The sequence below is a fragment of the Ostrea edulis genome, chromosome 1, assembly GCF_947568905.1.
Source record: "Ostrea edulis chromosome 1, xbOstEdul1.1, whole genome shotgun sequence".
NCBI classification, from domain to species: Eukaryota; Metazoa; Mollusca; class Bivalvia; order Ostreida; family Ostreidae; genus Ostrea; species Ostrea edulis.
The window spans coordinates 2,269,560-2,285,956 of NC_079164.1; the positions used below are offsets into that span (position 1 = coordinate 2,269,560).

Genomic DNA, 16,397 nt, shown 5'->3' on the forward strand with positions numbered 1-16,397 from the left:
AAAAAAATCTCATTTAAACAAGAGTAATTGTTAGCAGAAAAAATCTCATTTATACAAGAGTAATCGTTAGTCTGTAAAATTGAATACATCCAAGATCTCATCTGTAAAAAAGAATTAAATCATTGTCCTGTCAATCCTGAAATAAAATTTTACCTAGGAGCTATAGAACATGTGTAACGGGGAGAAAATGTAATGTAATGGACCAGACTTGGATTTGAACCCAGGCCCCTTGAATTCTCTTGTCAGGTGCTCTACCAACTGAGCTATCTGGCCACTTACAATCGAGCCCGTCTGACCACCACACATGCAGTGGTAACACCTAAATAAAGCAGTATCTTGTAATGATTTGCAGATATATGTCAAGAGACTTAATTATAGGAGACAATTTACATCGACACTCTAACTATTCTTGTCGAATGAGTAGATGATTCTGATTGGTCTGTCTATGACATATGATTTGTTACATTTCAATTTCAAATCCCCACTGTCCCCCTTCCTTGCCCCAGGGTCATGATACACACAGACTTCAACATTTATTATATACAATGAAGTTTTCAAGTTAGTTTTGGTTTTTCTAATAAAGTGGTTGTTAAGATTATTGAAACATCCCATTTCATTTTCACTATTTCCCGAGCATTGCTCTTCATTTTAATCAGACTTCATTCCACAGGCACTTGTTTCTGTAAATGTCAAACTTAATATGACCTCTGTATACTAATAACAACACGTGTTGTTATTAGTATACAGAGGTCATAAGTCATTTACAGAAACAAGTGCCTGTGCTTCATTCCCTTCAAGGCAATAGTATATGCCAAATTTGGTTGAAATGGCGAATTGGTTCAGGGGTAGAAGCTGCATGACATTGTCAATGTGAAATATTAACAGCGATGTGACAAACTTTAATCATAAAAGCTCAATTCAGCCTGTGGGTCGCACAATCTAATTAAAAGAAGCTGATTAAAAACAGCTAACTTTAATTAGATTGTGGCTTGGGTAATCTAAATTATTTAATTTATCTCTGAAAAACAGATATTCTATTGAACAAGGGAAGCACCTAACAGTTTTAATTATAAATAAAGCTGTTCTAAGAAACTGACACTGCAGGACACAGGAAACCTGGTACTTGAATACAGTTTCAATTTGCCTTTGTTTTTACTGCATTTTGTCGTTGATACATCAAAAAGTGTTGATTTTTCATAATTATATTGGGTTGAAAGACAAAATAGTGACAAAAATGAGCAATTTGCCAGATTTATTTGATAGTTCCAACAATAGCGATTAAGGGATACACTTCTGGCAATGCAGATCCATTGTTTAACGACCGAAAATAGCTAACACGCCGGTATTCTAGAGGAATTATTCATGTTTTGTTTTTTATTACTATGTGTGCGTGATTGTGGGGCAAAGGCTAATATGTGTTAAAGTGCGTGATTGTGGGGCAAAGGCTAATATGTGTTAAAGTGCGTGATTATGGGGCAAGGCTAATATGTGTTAAAGTGCGTGATTATGGGGCAAAGGTTAATGTGTGTTAAAACACGTGATTATGGGGCAAAGGTTAATATGTGTTAAAGCACATGATTGTGGGGCAACACGGTTGAGTTAAGGCTTTCCCCATAAAATTTTTAATACCAGTGCTGTACATAAATATACTTTACCGCACTGGCACATTGCACGACGTCACAATGATAATTACGTCATGACAAAGGTCATGACGTACATATCTACAGTCCTTTTGTGGTTGGAAATGTCAAAATATTGTTTCGTTATTTACCACCGCTGTCAAATGGTAAACTGCAATCGCGTAAAAGTTTCTGTCAAATGGGTTATATTAATTCTCTTTGATATTGAAAAAGTTTCAATTTCTTCTTTATATAGCATACATGCTAAAGTAATATCCATATTATATTGTGATATTGATATCGCCCCTAATCTACACGTATAGTTACTTTCACAATGGACTCATTTGCATAAACAGGGTTTCCGTACATAAAAATTTCATCATTGGCACGACACCCCGAGGTTTTTAAGTGAAAGATGTTTCATTTATGTGACATGTGAACTTCAGTGCCAAAGGAAAGTTAGGGTAGCAAGTTCTGGCTTCAACAGAAAATATGTTTTTCAGGCTAGATTCAACTTCGTATGTGCAAAAATCGCTGCATCTTGCATATTGAATGCAAAAATTAGACATGCTACAAGTCACAATAAACTTGCTCTCAGCACTTTTCAAATTAAGAAATCAATATGCTTTGAAGTTATATTAACTTCAACTTGCATTGATATCTGGATATCGTGCCAATTTAATGATTTATACATACACGATACGTTTTTATCTTGATATTTGATCACGTGATAGAGAGTTGATGTTGAGACTGTCGGTCTGGTGAAAAATGTATAAGAGGTCAATATGCACTTAATGATATATACATATTGTTTTTGTATAAAAGGGTTGTGTTTACAGAATTTGTCACAAATTGATCTGTTTATTAATGCTTTTTTTCCTGATATATTTCTATGGCCCTACTTAACACAACTGCGAAAGGTTAATGTGTGTTACAGCGAGTGATTGTGGGGCAAAGGCTATAATGTGTTACAGTGAGTGATTGTGGGGAAGTGGCCAATATATGTTAAAGTGCATGATTGTGGGGCAAGGCTAATATGTGTTAAAGTGCGTGATTATGGGGTAAAGGTTAATGTGTGTTAAAGCACATGATTGTGGGGCAAAGGTTAATATGTGTTAAAGTGTGTGATTGTGGGGCAAAGGTTGATATGTGTTAAAAAGTGCATGAATGTGGGGAAAGGGGATTAAACCTTGATATATACTTACTTAGGGTCTGACACTATGGATCCAGTGACCTTGTCAAATCCAAGGTTATGTGCAGCGATAGCAGCAGCAGCCATTGTGTTCACATTGTTAGGGGCCAGGGGACATAACTGTCGAACGGGTCCTAATAATAAAGATATTGATACATAGCTGTGGAACCAGTCCTGATATTCAAATTATAAAGAATAATGAGATATTAATACAGAGCTGTTGAACTGGTCCTGATATTTAAATAATGAGCATATTGATACACAGAGCTGAATACGCCGGTTTCGCGATACGAACTCTTCTGTATAGGAGGTGCATTTAGTGGAACTTTGAATGCCTAAGTGGGACAGAGTGGATATACAGCCAACGAGGAAGACGATGAAATGTATTAAAAGCGGCTTCACTTTAAATATGTAAATGTGGGAAATACTAAATACTATCGAAAGAAATGTTTTACCGAAGTGGAAACATACAATGTCATATTTGCAAGAAATATCTTGGATATGGTACTTATGACCAGCGAAATAACATGATAGGATAAGAATTCTATGTATTTAATCACTCCCTAGATACTTATCACTTACTTAGTTTGTGTATTAGTCGAATTCGGGTTATCAAATAGCGTATGAGAAACTTACTGAGTACATTCACTTACACTGTGATGAATATCTGTCCCACTCCCGTGTGTAAACAAATTCTTTCACGCCTTACTATGTACGAGAGTTCTCCAAAGGGAAATAACTCAGACGTATCTCGAAACCGGCTTATTCACCCCCAGGAAACTATATCGAAACAAGATATGTTTGTGAAACACTGATGCCTCCACATGGCTGCAAAGTTATCATGGCACCCAGAAGAAATTAATTAAGGTCTTGCCACAAGGATTACTCAGACCAAAAACTATATGCCCCTGATCTCTGATTATAGGGGGGGGGGGGGGGGCATAAAAGACAAGAACTTTAGAAGTCTGTCAGCTGGTTTACAGTGAAACCACTGCTTGCGATCAGTACTAAATTGAAGAACTTTAAAAGTCTATCAGCTGGATTTCAGTGAAACCACTGCTAGGGATCAGTACTAAATTTAAGATGACGTTTGTGATTTTGTAAAAATGAAAACGTTTCAGTATAAGTTTGGAATAGTGACAGGCTTTACCATCGTACAAAATAACTTTGTTCTCCTTGACCTGCTCATTCTTTGTCTTCAGTTCACCGTCTAATTTGAAGCTTGAGGGGTGCTTAGTCATTGTAACCTTTAGGTTCTGAAAAATGGAGCATTTCACAAATTAAAGATTTATTGAAACTTCTGAACTATGTGTAAATGCAATAATATTACTAAATGTTTACATTTTCAATCTTTTTGTCTTTGATATCTTTACACAGTGCAATGATAGGCATATCCTCGTGAACGCGCTACAACTGTGAACAACGCGAGAGTGAATTAGAGAACTGCTTGACAAATATAGTACATTGTCTATTTCAATGGCTGCATGGGAATTCAAAAAAAAAAAAAGGGAAAGTAGAATATAGATATCAGAAATAATTCATAATTTCATTTTTGAAAATAAATGAGAGTATAAACCGCAATGCAACACGCCAGCATATTTTCCATTAAGCATGCTGGCGGGAAGTGTCACTGTAAATACCCATATGTATTATCCAAAATGAAATTCATTTCTTACAAAATTCATAACAATGCCCTGAAATAAATATAATACAGAGTAGAATGCCCATTCCTCCTCCTTAAAACTTATATCAGATATTGCCCCAATCCCTAGGCCCCTCCTTCCCTCTTTAACACTTACATCAGATATCGCCCCCACCCCGGGGACCCTCCTACCCTCTTTAACACACATGATATGCTCTACAAATGTACCTGTAAAGTCCCTCTATCGGCCATTTTCCTGATGTCCTCTGCCCCCCAAAAGGCCCCACTTGGGACGTACAGACCATGGTTACTGGCTGCCTCCCTTAAACTGGTCTCCAGCTCTTGTGAACTTAGTGCAGTAGGAGACCCTATCTAGGATGCAAAAGGATCTTTAGATACATTTCGAAAAATGTGAAATTTGTGAATTAAAAATACAAACCCATTTTACATCTTACTGCTAGTGAATTGTTATTTCAAGAAACATCTACAATGCATGGGTCTAGTAATTTGATCTGGATGATTCCGATAAATGAAAAAGTGGAAAATTCACCATATAATCAGCTTCCTGTAGAAATCTGGGCCCCCATTCTCTCGTTATATCAGGGTGTGCGACCTCCACAATAAGGTCAGCATTTCTGAAAAAATTGAGATTGGAACAATCCAGTCCATCATTTTATTCAAAAAGTTCACAAAAACAGATAGGGTCATTACAGCTAACAAGCTATTGATATGACTGCAAGCTTTTGTTCGACTACTCTGTTCTGTCAAAGAATAAAGTAAAAACCACTTATCAGGAATATACATCCAGAAAACAAATTCATGCTTATTGCAAAATGATGTTTAATCCCCAATGAGAATGAAAAAAATTAAACACTTTTATTGGATAGTTATAATGAACTGATTATTGCTGGCCCTGGAGGTTCACTATGTAACCATGTTTTACTGTACAAAGTTTGCTTATAATGAATTGTTTTTCGCCGCCCCTGGAGGTTCGCTATAACCGTGTTTTACTGTATAATGAAGTTTGGTTATAATGAACTGTGGTTATAATGAACTGTTGATTTTTTTATTGCTGGCCCTGGAGGTTCACTATAACCATGTTTTACTGTACAATGAAGTTTGGTTATAATGAACTGTGGTTATAATGAACTGTTTTTGCTGGCCCTGGAGGTTCACTATAACCGGGTTTTACTGTACAATGAAGTTTGGTTATAATGAACTGTTTTTGCTGGCCCTGGAGGTTCACTATAACTGTGTTTTACTGGATAATGAAGTTTGGTTATAATGAACTGTTTTTGCTGGCCCTGGAGGTTTTACTGTATTTACCTTTCCTTGAAATCCTTTAAATCCCACAGGATCTGATCCCGCTGAAATCCCTCAAGAGCAGCTGGTGATCTGTTCCACACAAAGGCAAGGTCAAGGTCAGGATGTTCCTGAACCTTTTCAACGAGGAACTTCCCTATAAACATGATACATACACATGCAGACTTAATATGACATGCATTGTTCTGTAGTGTACAGCTTCAGACCCATAGCTACACAACCCCAGGGATCTGAGATTACAGATGTCCTCAGGACAAAGAAACTACAGGGTATGGGATCGTCTGAATGGAACAAATTAACTACAGCGCAAATTTCTTTATTCAGTTTGGAAATGAACTCTGGAGAGAGAGAGAGAGAGAGAGAGAGAGAGAGAGAGGAGAGAGAGAGAGTGAGAGAGAGAGAGAGAATTAAACCACTAACAGGTTTAGTCAAAATTAGTTTAATGCCTCGTTCACACGAAGAATTTAATTCGCATTAAACGTAAGTTAATGCGAATTAAATCTGAACCGTGTTCACACGGAGATTTTAATGCGCATTAGTTTACTTCGAATTAAAATTGACGTCGCGATTTAATGCGAATTAAATTTACTTCGCATTAGCTCCATGTGAACGCTAAGCGAAGCTAATTCAAATTAAATGTAGACGCATGCGTAATGGCCAATTTGGGTCACATGCATCATACCCATGGTCAGCTATATATAGTAATGTTAGTTTTGTACGAAAAACTAAGCAAAATGATAATAATCACTAAAAACATGTACAAACAGCATGTCATTAGATAATGTCAGACATAAATCTGTGCTCTGCATAGGCATACTGAGTAATACATGTGGAAGGAATTGTTTTTAAATACGACAACAATGTTTTAAAATAGTGATAATATGATTTTCTTTTTTACATTTTTTAAAACATATGCCGCTCATTGTTAATTTTTATACCATATGACGTCATAGTAGACTTATAATACGCATTAGTAATTAAAAATTACGTCATAACAGTAGTCAGCGGAATGGTGAAAAAGACGTTCCGAAGTTCTAAAATTGGGCCCATGAAGAAACAATATATTGTCTAGATTGAATGCTGGTTGTCGGAGGAAATAAGTAATTTCTTGGGAACATATAAATAAACACGACAAAAAACTCCTTATGTGTAGATCAGAATTATGTATGTAGGCCTAAATTGTAAACATGTAGTATACTACATTTAGGCCTATATAGCGTTTTGAACAAAGAATTCTGTATAGATCTACACAATATTCATTAAAATATCTATAAAAATAATTTTCAATAACATAGTCTATTCTTTAATTTATTTCGCGCACCTTTTAATAGAGATGCATACGAATTTAATGCGCATTAGTTTAATTCGCATTAAATATTACCGCCGTGTGAACGCTATTTAATTCGAATTAATTTAATGCGCATTATTTTACTTCGCATCAAATTTGATGCGAAGTAAAATTTAATGCGCATCCGTGTGAACGAGGCATAAGTGTGATAGAAACACTATCTCTACCCATTCTGATTACAATCATTACTCCATCTTATGGTTATTTATAATTCAGTAGAAATCAGTGATGTTGAAGAAACACACACCTCATGGTCTTGTATAGGCTGTGTTTTCACCGATACGTCAGAAGCAACAGAGTAAGGGTCTGTGTAGGCTATAGACCTAGTGCATGCATACAACCATCCCTCGCCAGTATATTGGGAGTACTTTCCTAATGAAGGGCGCTTGAGTAATATTTACCTAAATGTCCGTAGCCCACAATCCCAATACGTCTCATGTTAAAATATCAACAGATCGAACACAAGGGTTTATAAATAGATTTCCTACTGCAAAGAGAAGTTGAGAATTTCAGGAAATAGTAAGTTCAGATTGATTAAACTGTCATCACCGCTCAAGTTTAAAAAACAAAACTTCCGATTTGATTTTTTTTTTTTAAACCGTAACACTAAAGTCAAGCTAGCGGACAATAAGCTAGCGGCCAATAAGGATTTTTCCTAATATTTATCGCTTAGAAAATGTACGTATAACGAACCCGACAAAAAAGTACTCTCAATATACGGCGCCTAGCGCCTAAACTAGGGCATGTGTCACTCAGGTGACCACAGGACATTTTAGGGCATTGACCCCTCTAATACATTCTGACCCCAAAAGGGTAAGTATAGGCACCGATTTGGGGCACGGCGGCGCCAATTATACCCTATTTTTACTATCTAACTATATGCGGTAGGGGTCTCGGTACGGCGCCTAGCGCCTAAACTAGGACTTGTGCCACTTAGGTGACCACAGGGCATTTTAGGGCATTGACCCCTCTAATACATTCTGACCCCAAAAGGGTAAGTATAGGCACCGATTTGGGGCACGGCGGCGCCAAATATACCCTATCTAACTATATGCGGTAGGAGTCTAGGTACGGCGCCTAGCGCCTAAACTAGGACTTGTGCCACTTAGGTGACCACAGGGCATTTTAGGGCATTGACCCCTCTAATACATTCTGACCCCAAAAGGGTAAGTATAGGCACCTATTTGGGGCACGGCGGCGCCAAATATACCCTATTTTTACTATCTAACTATATGCGGTAGGGGTCTAGGTACGGCGCCTAGCGCCTAAACTAGGACTTGTGCCACTTAGGTGACCACAGGGCATTTTAGGGCATTGACCCCTCTAATAGATTCTGACCCTAAAAGGGTAAGTATAGGCACCGATTTGGGGCACGGCGGCGCCAAATATACCCTATCTAACTATATGCGGTAGGAGTCTAGGTACGGCGCCTAGCGCCTAAACTAGGACTTGTGCCACTTAGGTGACCACAGGGCATTTTAGGGCATTGACCCCTCTAATACATTCTGACCCCAAAAGGGTAAGTATAGGCACCGATTTGGGGCACGGCGGCGCCAAATATACCCTATCTAACTATATGCGGTAGGAGTCTAGGTACGGCGCCTAGCGCCTAAACTAGGACTTGTGCCACTTAGGTGACCACAGGGCATTTTAGGGCATTGACCCCTCTAATACATTCTGACCCCAAAAGGGTAAGTATAGGCACCTATTTGGGGCACGGCGGCGCCAAATATACCCTATTTTTACTATCTAACTATATGCGGTAGGGGTCTAGGTACGGCGCCTAGCGCCTAAACTAGGACTTGTGCCACTTAGGTGACCACAGGGCATTTTAGGGCATTGACCCCTCTAATAGATTCTGACCCTAAAAGGGTAAGTATAGGCACCGATTTGGGGCACGGCGGCGCCAAATATACCCTATCTAACTATATGCGGTAGGAGTCTAGGTACGGCGCCTAGCGCCTAAACTAGGACTTGTGCCACTTAGGTGACCACAGGGCATTTTAGGGCATTGACCCCTCTAATACATTCTGACCCCAAAAGGGTAAGTATAGGCACCGATTTGGGGCACGGCGGCGCCAAATATACCCTATTTTTACTATCTAACTATATGCGGTAGGGGTCTAGGTACGGCGCCTAGCGCCTAAACTAGGACTTGTGCCACTTAGGTGACCACAGGGCATTTTAGGGTATTGACCCCTCTAATAGATTCTGACCCCAAAAGGGTAAGTATAGGCACCGATTTGGGGCACGGCGGCGCCAAATATACCCTATCTAACTATATGCGGTAGGGGTCTAGGTACGGCGCCTAGCGCCTAAACTAGGACTTGTGTCACTTAGGTGACTACAGGGAATTTTAGGGCATTGACCCCTTTAATAGATTCTGACCCCAAAAGGGTAAGTATAGGCACCGATTTGGGGCACAGCGGCGCCAAACATACCCTATTTTTACTATCTAACTATATGCGATAGGGGTCTAGGTACGGCGCCTAGCGCCTAAACTAGGACTTGTGCCACTTAGGTGACCACAGGGCATTTTAGGGTATTGACCCCTCTAATAGATTCTGACCCCAAAAGGGTAAGTATAGGCACCGATTTGGGGCACGGCGGCGCCAAATATACCCTATTTTTACTATCTAACTATATGCGGTAGGGGTCTAGGTACGGCGCCTAGCGCCTAAACTAGGACTTGTGCCACTTAGATGACCACGGGGCATTTTAGGGCATTGACCCTTCTAATACATTCTGACCCCAAAAGGGTAAGTATAGGCACCGATTTGGGCCACGGCGGCGCCAAATATACCCTATCTAACTATATGCGGTAGGGGTCTAGGTACGGCGCCTAGCGCCTAAACTAGGACTTGTGCCACTTAGATGACCACAGGGCATTTTAGGGCATTGACCCCTCTAATACATTCTGACCCCAAAAGGGTAAGTATAGGCACTGATTTGGGGCACGGCGACGCCAAATATACCCTATCTAACTATATGCGGTAGGGGTCTAGGTACGGCGCCTAGCGCCTAAACTAGGACTTGTGCCACTTAGGTGACCACAGGGCATTTTAGGGCATTGACCCCTCTAATAGATTCTGACCCCAAAAGGGTAAGTATAGGCACCGATTTGGGGCACGGCGGCGCCAAATATACCCTATTTTTACTATTTGACTATATGCGATAGGGATCTAGGACTAGGACTTGTGCCACTCAAGTGACCACAGGGTGTTTTAGGGCTTTGACCCCTCTAATAGGATCTGGCCTCAAAAGGGTAAGTATTGGCACCATTTTGGGGTAGGGAGACGCCAAATATATCCTATTTGCACTATATGACTCTATGCAATAGAGGTTTAGTTAGGGTGCCTAGATGAACCGCCTAAACTTGGACTTGTGCCACACATGTGATTACAGCCCAATTTAGGTATTCAACTCCCTAATATGATCTGACCTGAAAAGGGTAAGCAAAGGCACCGTAAATATATTTTTTTTATGTACAAAACCATATTGTTTTTAAAATTTTGGCCGTGATCTTATCAAATGGGTATCAGTGTTATACAATAAAGCTAAATTATGTGTTATTCAAAACGGTGTTTTTTCATAATTCTTTAAAATTGGCAGCGGTTGTCGTCAAGGTGATCCAATATCTCCTTATTTATTCAACCTTTGTGTCGAAATTTAGGCCATATGATACTACAAAACAAAAATATCAGGGGCATTAAAATAAAGAAAGAATTTGTTTAATACAATATGCAAATGACACAGTTTTATTTTTGGATGGATTAGAAAAAAGTCTAAAAAGTGCTCTTGATCTACTATTTCAATTTTCTAAATTTTCAGGTTTAAAACCCAATATTTCCAAAACCAAATCTGTTTGGATTGGCTCTATAATTAATACTGAAGATACTTTCTGTAGTCATACTGGATTACAATAGAGAAGAGAACCATTCACAGTTCGAGGTATAATAAAGCTTAATTTTGATAACAGGCTTACAGCTATTTAGTAAGAAATAACCCAATGGTCAAAAATATATATTTCTCCCATAGGATAAATTACAATGGTGAAAAGTTTATTTCTATCAAAATTCCCAAACCAAGTTTACAGTGGATATAGCAACTTATAAAAACTAAAGCCAGAAATCATGAAAAATGGCCCTGTTTCCAAAATTTAAAATCTTTTGGGGGTCAAAAGGCTTCAAAATCTGCTTTCTAAAACAATTAATTTTATCCAATTTCCTCTACGCGCTTTCTTTCTACGGGCTTCTAAATATAGCAATGAAATGAATGCATTTACATTGTAACGTCATTTTGACGTCGTTGTATTGCTAAGGTAGTTAATTAACTAAGTCAAAATTTACTCGAATGGCGTAAAGGAGAAAAACTGTATCATTTAATATTATTAAGTTCTTCATTAAATTTCCTCGTGTATTTCAGATACAATGAGTATTCATTTTGATAATAAATATGACATTGTATGGAAAAAGCATTGTGTTCTGCATGTTAGCTTGTGAAATGCAATGAGGATGCCAGTGTTGTATCGTTCATATTCAGTTGATTTGTTGACATTCTCACAAAGATTCCACAAGATATGACAAAGGGTTTCATAAAATACATGTACATGATTTATTAGATACAAAAGGCAATTTATCAGCTACCAGAGTATCACAAATGATTACTCAATTCAGATTCCATTTACTAGATATGAGGGATTGAAACAAGTTATTGTGCACTTTCAAACAATACGATAGAGCTTTAAGTTGGGAGCCTAGCGCCCAAACTAGGACTTGTGCCACTCAGATGACCACAGGGCATTCAGGGTATTGGCCTTTTTAATAGGAACTTACCTCAAAAGGTTAATAGAGGCACCATTTTGGGGCACGGAGGCCCCAAATATACATTATTTCAATAATTTTTATGGAAATTATCTCTATGACCTAAAGAAGTTTCTGGTTGTTCATATTTCATTTTTTAGAATGTATTCCTCTTAGTCCTTATTTAATTGGTTTTATTGAGAATTATGGGTAATTCTTTACTTGTTTTAAACAAATGTAAATTCAGTGTATATAGAATACATGCCAACAGTTTCATTATTCGATATACCCTTCGATCTCTTTCTTTGTTACTACATGTAGAATCTGTACAATTAAGTTTCAATTCCTGGATTATGCGGCGGACCAGCGCACTGCATGGAAACTACAACTTTGCAATCACCCATAGATATACGTCCATGGCCTGGAGTTTGGCGTCGATAAAGTACACCACAGTCAATGATTAAAGAGGTCTGAAAATGGACCGAGACTCGGAAGGCACATGGTGCGACCCCAACAGCCCCAAATTGAGGGCGGAAAATGTTACCCCAGGGGGTCCCTTTTCTTGCCTGTATACCCTTTTAGCGGACTCTTCAAACATTAAGTTGTTATTAACCTTCATTATGACCCTACATGACGTAAAATTAGGAACTTTCAGGTGAGCTCAATTGTACTTTATACCCTATGTGACCCTTTTAAGCGTTCTATATGTTTGACTGTTGTTTTCTACCCGTCTATCAGCTTTCTATTCTTTAATCGCCCAATATTCAATTATTAGGGAAGTCTGAATAGGGGCCCTGATCCTGGTAGGACCAAGGTGGTACCCCTACCGCCCCAAACTGAGGGTGGAAGATAATAGCCTAGGGGAGGGGTCCCCTTTCTTGTCTGCATAATCTTTTTGTGGACTCTTCAAAGATTAAGTTGTTATTAGCCATCATTAAGACCCTACATAAAGTAAAACTAGGAACTTTAAGGTGAGATTATTTACCCTCAGAGGCCTATGTGACCCCTTTTAAAGGTTCTATATGTTTGACTTCATTGTTCTCTAGTCTTTTGTCATTTTTGTTTTATTCCAACACCATATAGTCATTTATTAGAGAGGTCTTAAGTGGTCTCACCGTTTGGTGGCCCCAGGAGGTACCCCTACAACCCCAAACCGAGGGCGAAAAATGATAGTCGTAGGGGTCCACTTCCTTGTCTGCATACTCCTTTTGTGGACTCTTCAATCATTATTTTCTTATTAACGTTCATGTGATGTAACGTCAGGAACTTTCAGGTGAGCTCAATAGCCTTCAAGTATGAAACTTGGTAATTAAAAATTTGTTAATTAATTGTTTGAAAAATTATCAATTCTGATTTATGATGTGTTACCTTTTAGTATTCCGTCTGAGTACTCGAAGTACTTTGTTGAACTTTCTTATTGGCTGATAGCTTTTATGGTCTTATTGGATGCTGGTTTGTGGCTGCTAACTTCAGCCGAGTCGTAGCTAGGACTGTTAAAATGTGTAGAACCGAAAGTTTCACTGAAGCGCCGAAGGTGGCGAGGGTTAGGTGCGGGAGGGGTGTTTCGGGGGACCATCTCCGAGAACCCTTAATTTTAGACTTTAAATAAATCTTCCACATACTCTATCAGAGATGCGTAAAATTGCGTATCTGCCACGTAAGGGGTTAATGGACCCTTCTCCAGTTTCATATGAAAGCCAACAAAAATAATCTATCATATCTGAAATGTACACTGAAGTAATTCAGACATGTTCCTATAATTTTCTATCATCTTGATGCCATGTAGAATATATATATATATATATATATATATATATATATATATATATATATATATATATATATATATATATATAATTATCATCATCGTCATCATCATCATCATCATCAATTGAAGTTACGCTCCTGCGTGGCAGTGATTGAGTGATACGAAGTGCACATTTTCAAAAGTTTTCTCCATAAAAATGGAGAAAGTAAACCTTGTTTTTATCATAGATATAATACAACCTGTTAAAACTAAGCATAATGAAGAATTTGGTAACGTAAGCTTTACTATTTAGGACCGCAATGGTAAGCGCGCCACCAACTTCCGGTGTAAGGGGAGTAACTGCAAAAATGTAGGTCTGAGTAAGTAGCTCTTAAGAATCCTCTGGTTAACTTTTCATTTACTTTTATTAAAATATACTTATCTCTTAATAATTGCAAAGTGACATACAATAATGTTTTGAAATTGAAATAAATGTTTTACAATTTCCTAAATTTTCAAACCTTGCAAATATTTGTGTCAGTATCCTTTATAGAAAATAACGTTGATTTTGAGCGTGTTTACTGGCATAGTTTTGCTGATATAACATTTATTAATATGACATGAGTCACACTACTCTTTTGATATTGATAGGTCTGAACAGTATGGAGCGCCATATTAAACATAAACTGAAATAATGGAAGATATCTTCAATTATTTGAAGATATCATCAATTCATTTGATGCGCGCAACAATTTAATTAAAAGATCTCTTCAAATAATTAATGATATCTTCAATTCTGAATTATTGCTCGCATTAATTGAATTGATGATAGCAATAATTCTTCAGCTGAATTGATGCGCACTTTGATTTAATTAATGATCTCTTCAAATGAATTAATGCTATCGACAATTGAATTGATGCGCTACAATTTCATTGAAGAGAGCAATAATTGATATATTGTGCGCATTAAATCATTTGATAAGAGCAATAATTGATTTAATGCGCGCATTAATTCTAATATGGCTCTCTTCAATTGAATTAATATCTTTAATTTATTTGAAGAGAGCAATAATTCTTTTAGAGAGAGCAACTATATAATTAAAGATATCTTCAACTCAACATATCCAAAATTGAATTAATGATCTCTTTAATTGAATCGTTGCTCTCTTTTAAAGAATTGATGCGCATTAATTCCTTGTACAAAAGCATTGTAAATAATTAAAGATATCTTCAATTGAATTAAAGAGATCATCAAATTATTTATATCGAGCTCTAAATTAATTATTGCGAGCAATATTTCTACGAAATTGATGCGCGCATCAATTGAATTGAAGAGAGCAATAATTGAATTAATGTGCACATTAAATCAATTATTGCTCTCATTAATTCAATGGATGCGCGCATTAATTCATTTGAGGAGAGCAATAATTGAATTGAAGCGTGCATTAATTCATTTGATGAAAGCAATAATTGATTTAATGCGCGCATTAATTCAATTAAAGAGAGCAATAATTGAATAAGATATCTTCAATTATTTGAGTGTATGTTAATTTGGCGCTCCATAGAACAGCAGTATTGAAAAAAAAAACGAATATTGTGCGATGAAATTCCTAAATACATATCTAAATACATTATGTCCATCATCTTTCAAAATTTACTTATAATTAGGTTTACTTCATATAAATCTGTTATTTTTATATCAATATCTACATATGCTGGAAGTGCACATGTCACACAATTCCGTGGAATGATGAATACTACGTTCTGCTAAATTTTCAAATGGAGTATCAAGAATTTAAACAATTCCGTTCTGAAATAGAACATCCTCCAATGATTTAGAAATAACAATCTAGTACGTTGGGGAGGGGGTCATTAGTGGCGGATTTAAGGTAAATCGTGGTCTCTTGTTTAGAAAAATATAAACGATAAAAAAAGCAATAATTCATTCCTCTCTCAGAGCAATAAATGACAAAATCTTTTGATTTATTGAATTACTTTTATTGGGAGAACTTACATTTTTTCCAAAACCCCTTAAAATTTGCGTCATTTTGTTGATATAAAAAATGACAGAAAATAGTAAACATTTCCACATAGAAGACATATTTGAAGCCCAATAAAATCTGTAAAATCCGTAAAATCTAGGAGGTTCCGGGAGCCTCCACCAGGGCTTAGCCCTGGACCCACTGGGGGTCTCAAGGTGCACCCCCCCCCCCCCACCCCTGCATCATGAAGTTGCGCCTTCTAACCCCAATTTCTGGATCCACCCCTGGTCATGCTAATAAAGTGATTGTAAAACGTGGTACTTTGCATAAAACTACTTTGGTGTTTATACATAGAATTAATACGGCATTGCTGAAAAAATCCAAATTTATTTTACATTATTAGACATGATTAATTTTTCTCTCATTGTATAATTGAACATATTTATGATTTTTACGTAAGTCATAACAAAGACACGTGTCTGCGCCAACCACGTGGGTCCTCAAACAGGGCCCATTTCATTTCAAACATCAAACACTGGTCTATCGAGTATTCATTGATACACGACAAATATTCGTACGAATTAATGTACATCAGATTTGGCACGGTGTGAAAGGGATAGTTTCGCACTATAGACCCGGTCAACTTTGTCAAAAAATAAAAATATCTCATTTTTGAAGGGATATTACATGTGTAAAAATTTATGAAATAATTTAGGGAAACGTGTCAAGTATACCTAAGTGG

General features: G+C 37.4%; 1 protein-coding gene across 1 annotated transcript in view; it reads right to left on the reverse strand.

Annotated features, from left to right (window-relative positions):
* The window catches only part of LOC130046410 (aspartate dehydrogenase domain-containing protein-like), an 8,583-nt gene extending 838 nt beyond the window's left edge, over positions 1-7,745 (reverse strand). The window contains exons 1-6 of the mRNA XM_056150679.1: positions 7,526-7,745; positions 5,780-5,912; positions 5,004-5,088; positions 4,682-4,825; positions 3,962-4,067; positions 2,825-2,945 (exon numbers count right to left, since the gene is read on the reverse strand). Coding sequence (XP_056006654.1) covers positions 2,825-2,945; positions 3,962-4,067; positions 4,682-4,825; positions 5,004-5,088; positions 5,780-5,912; positions 7,526-7,562 — 626 coding nt within the window. The 5' untranslated portion in view covers positions 7,563-7,745. The remainder of the gene's footprint in view (positions 1-2,824; positions 2,946-3,961; positions 4,068-4,681; positions 4,826-5,003; positions 5,089-5,779; positions 5,913-7,525) is intronic.
* Between the last annotated feature and the right edge of the window lie 8,652 nt (positions 7,746-16,397).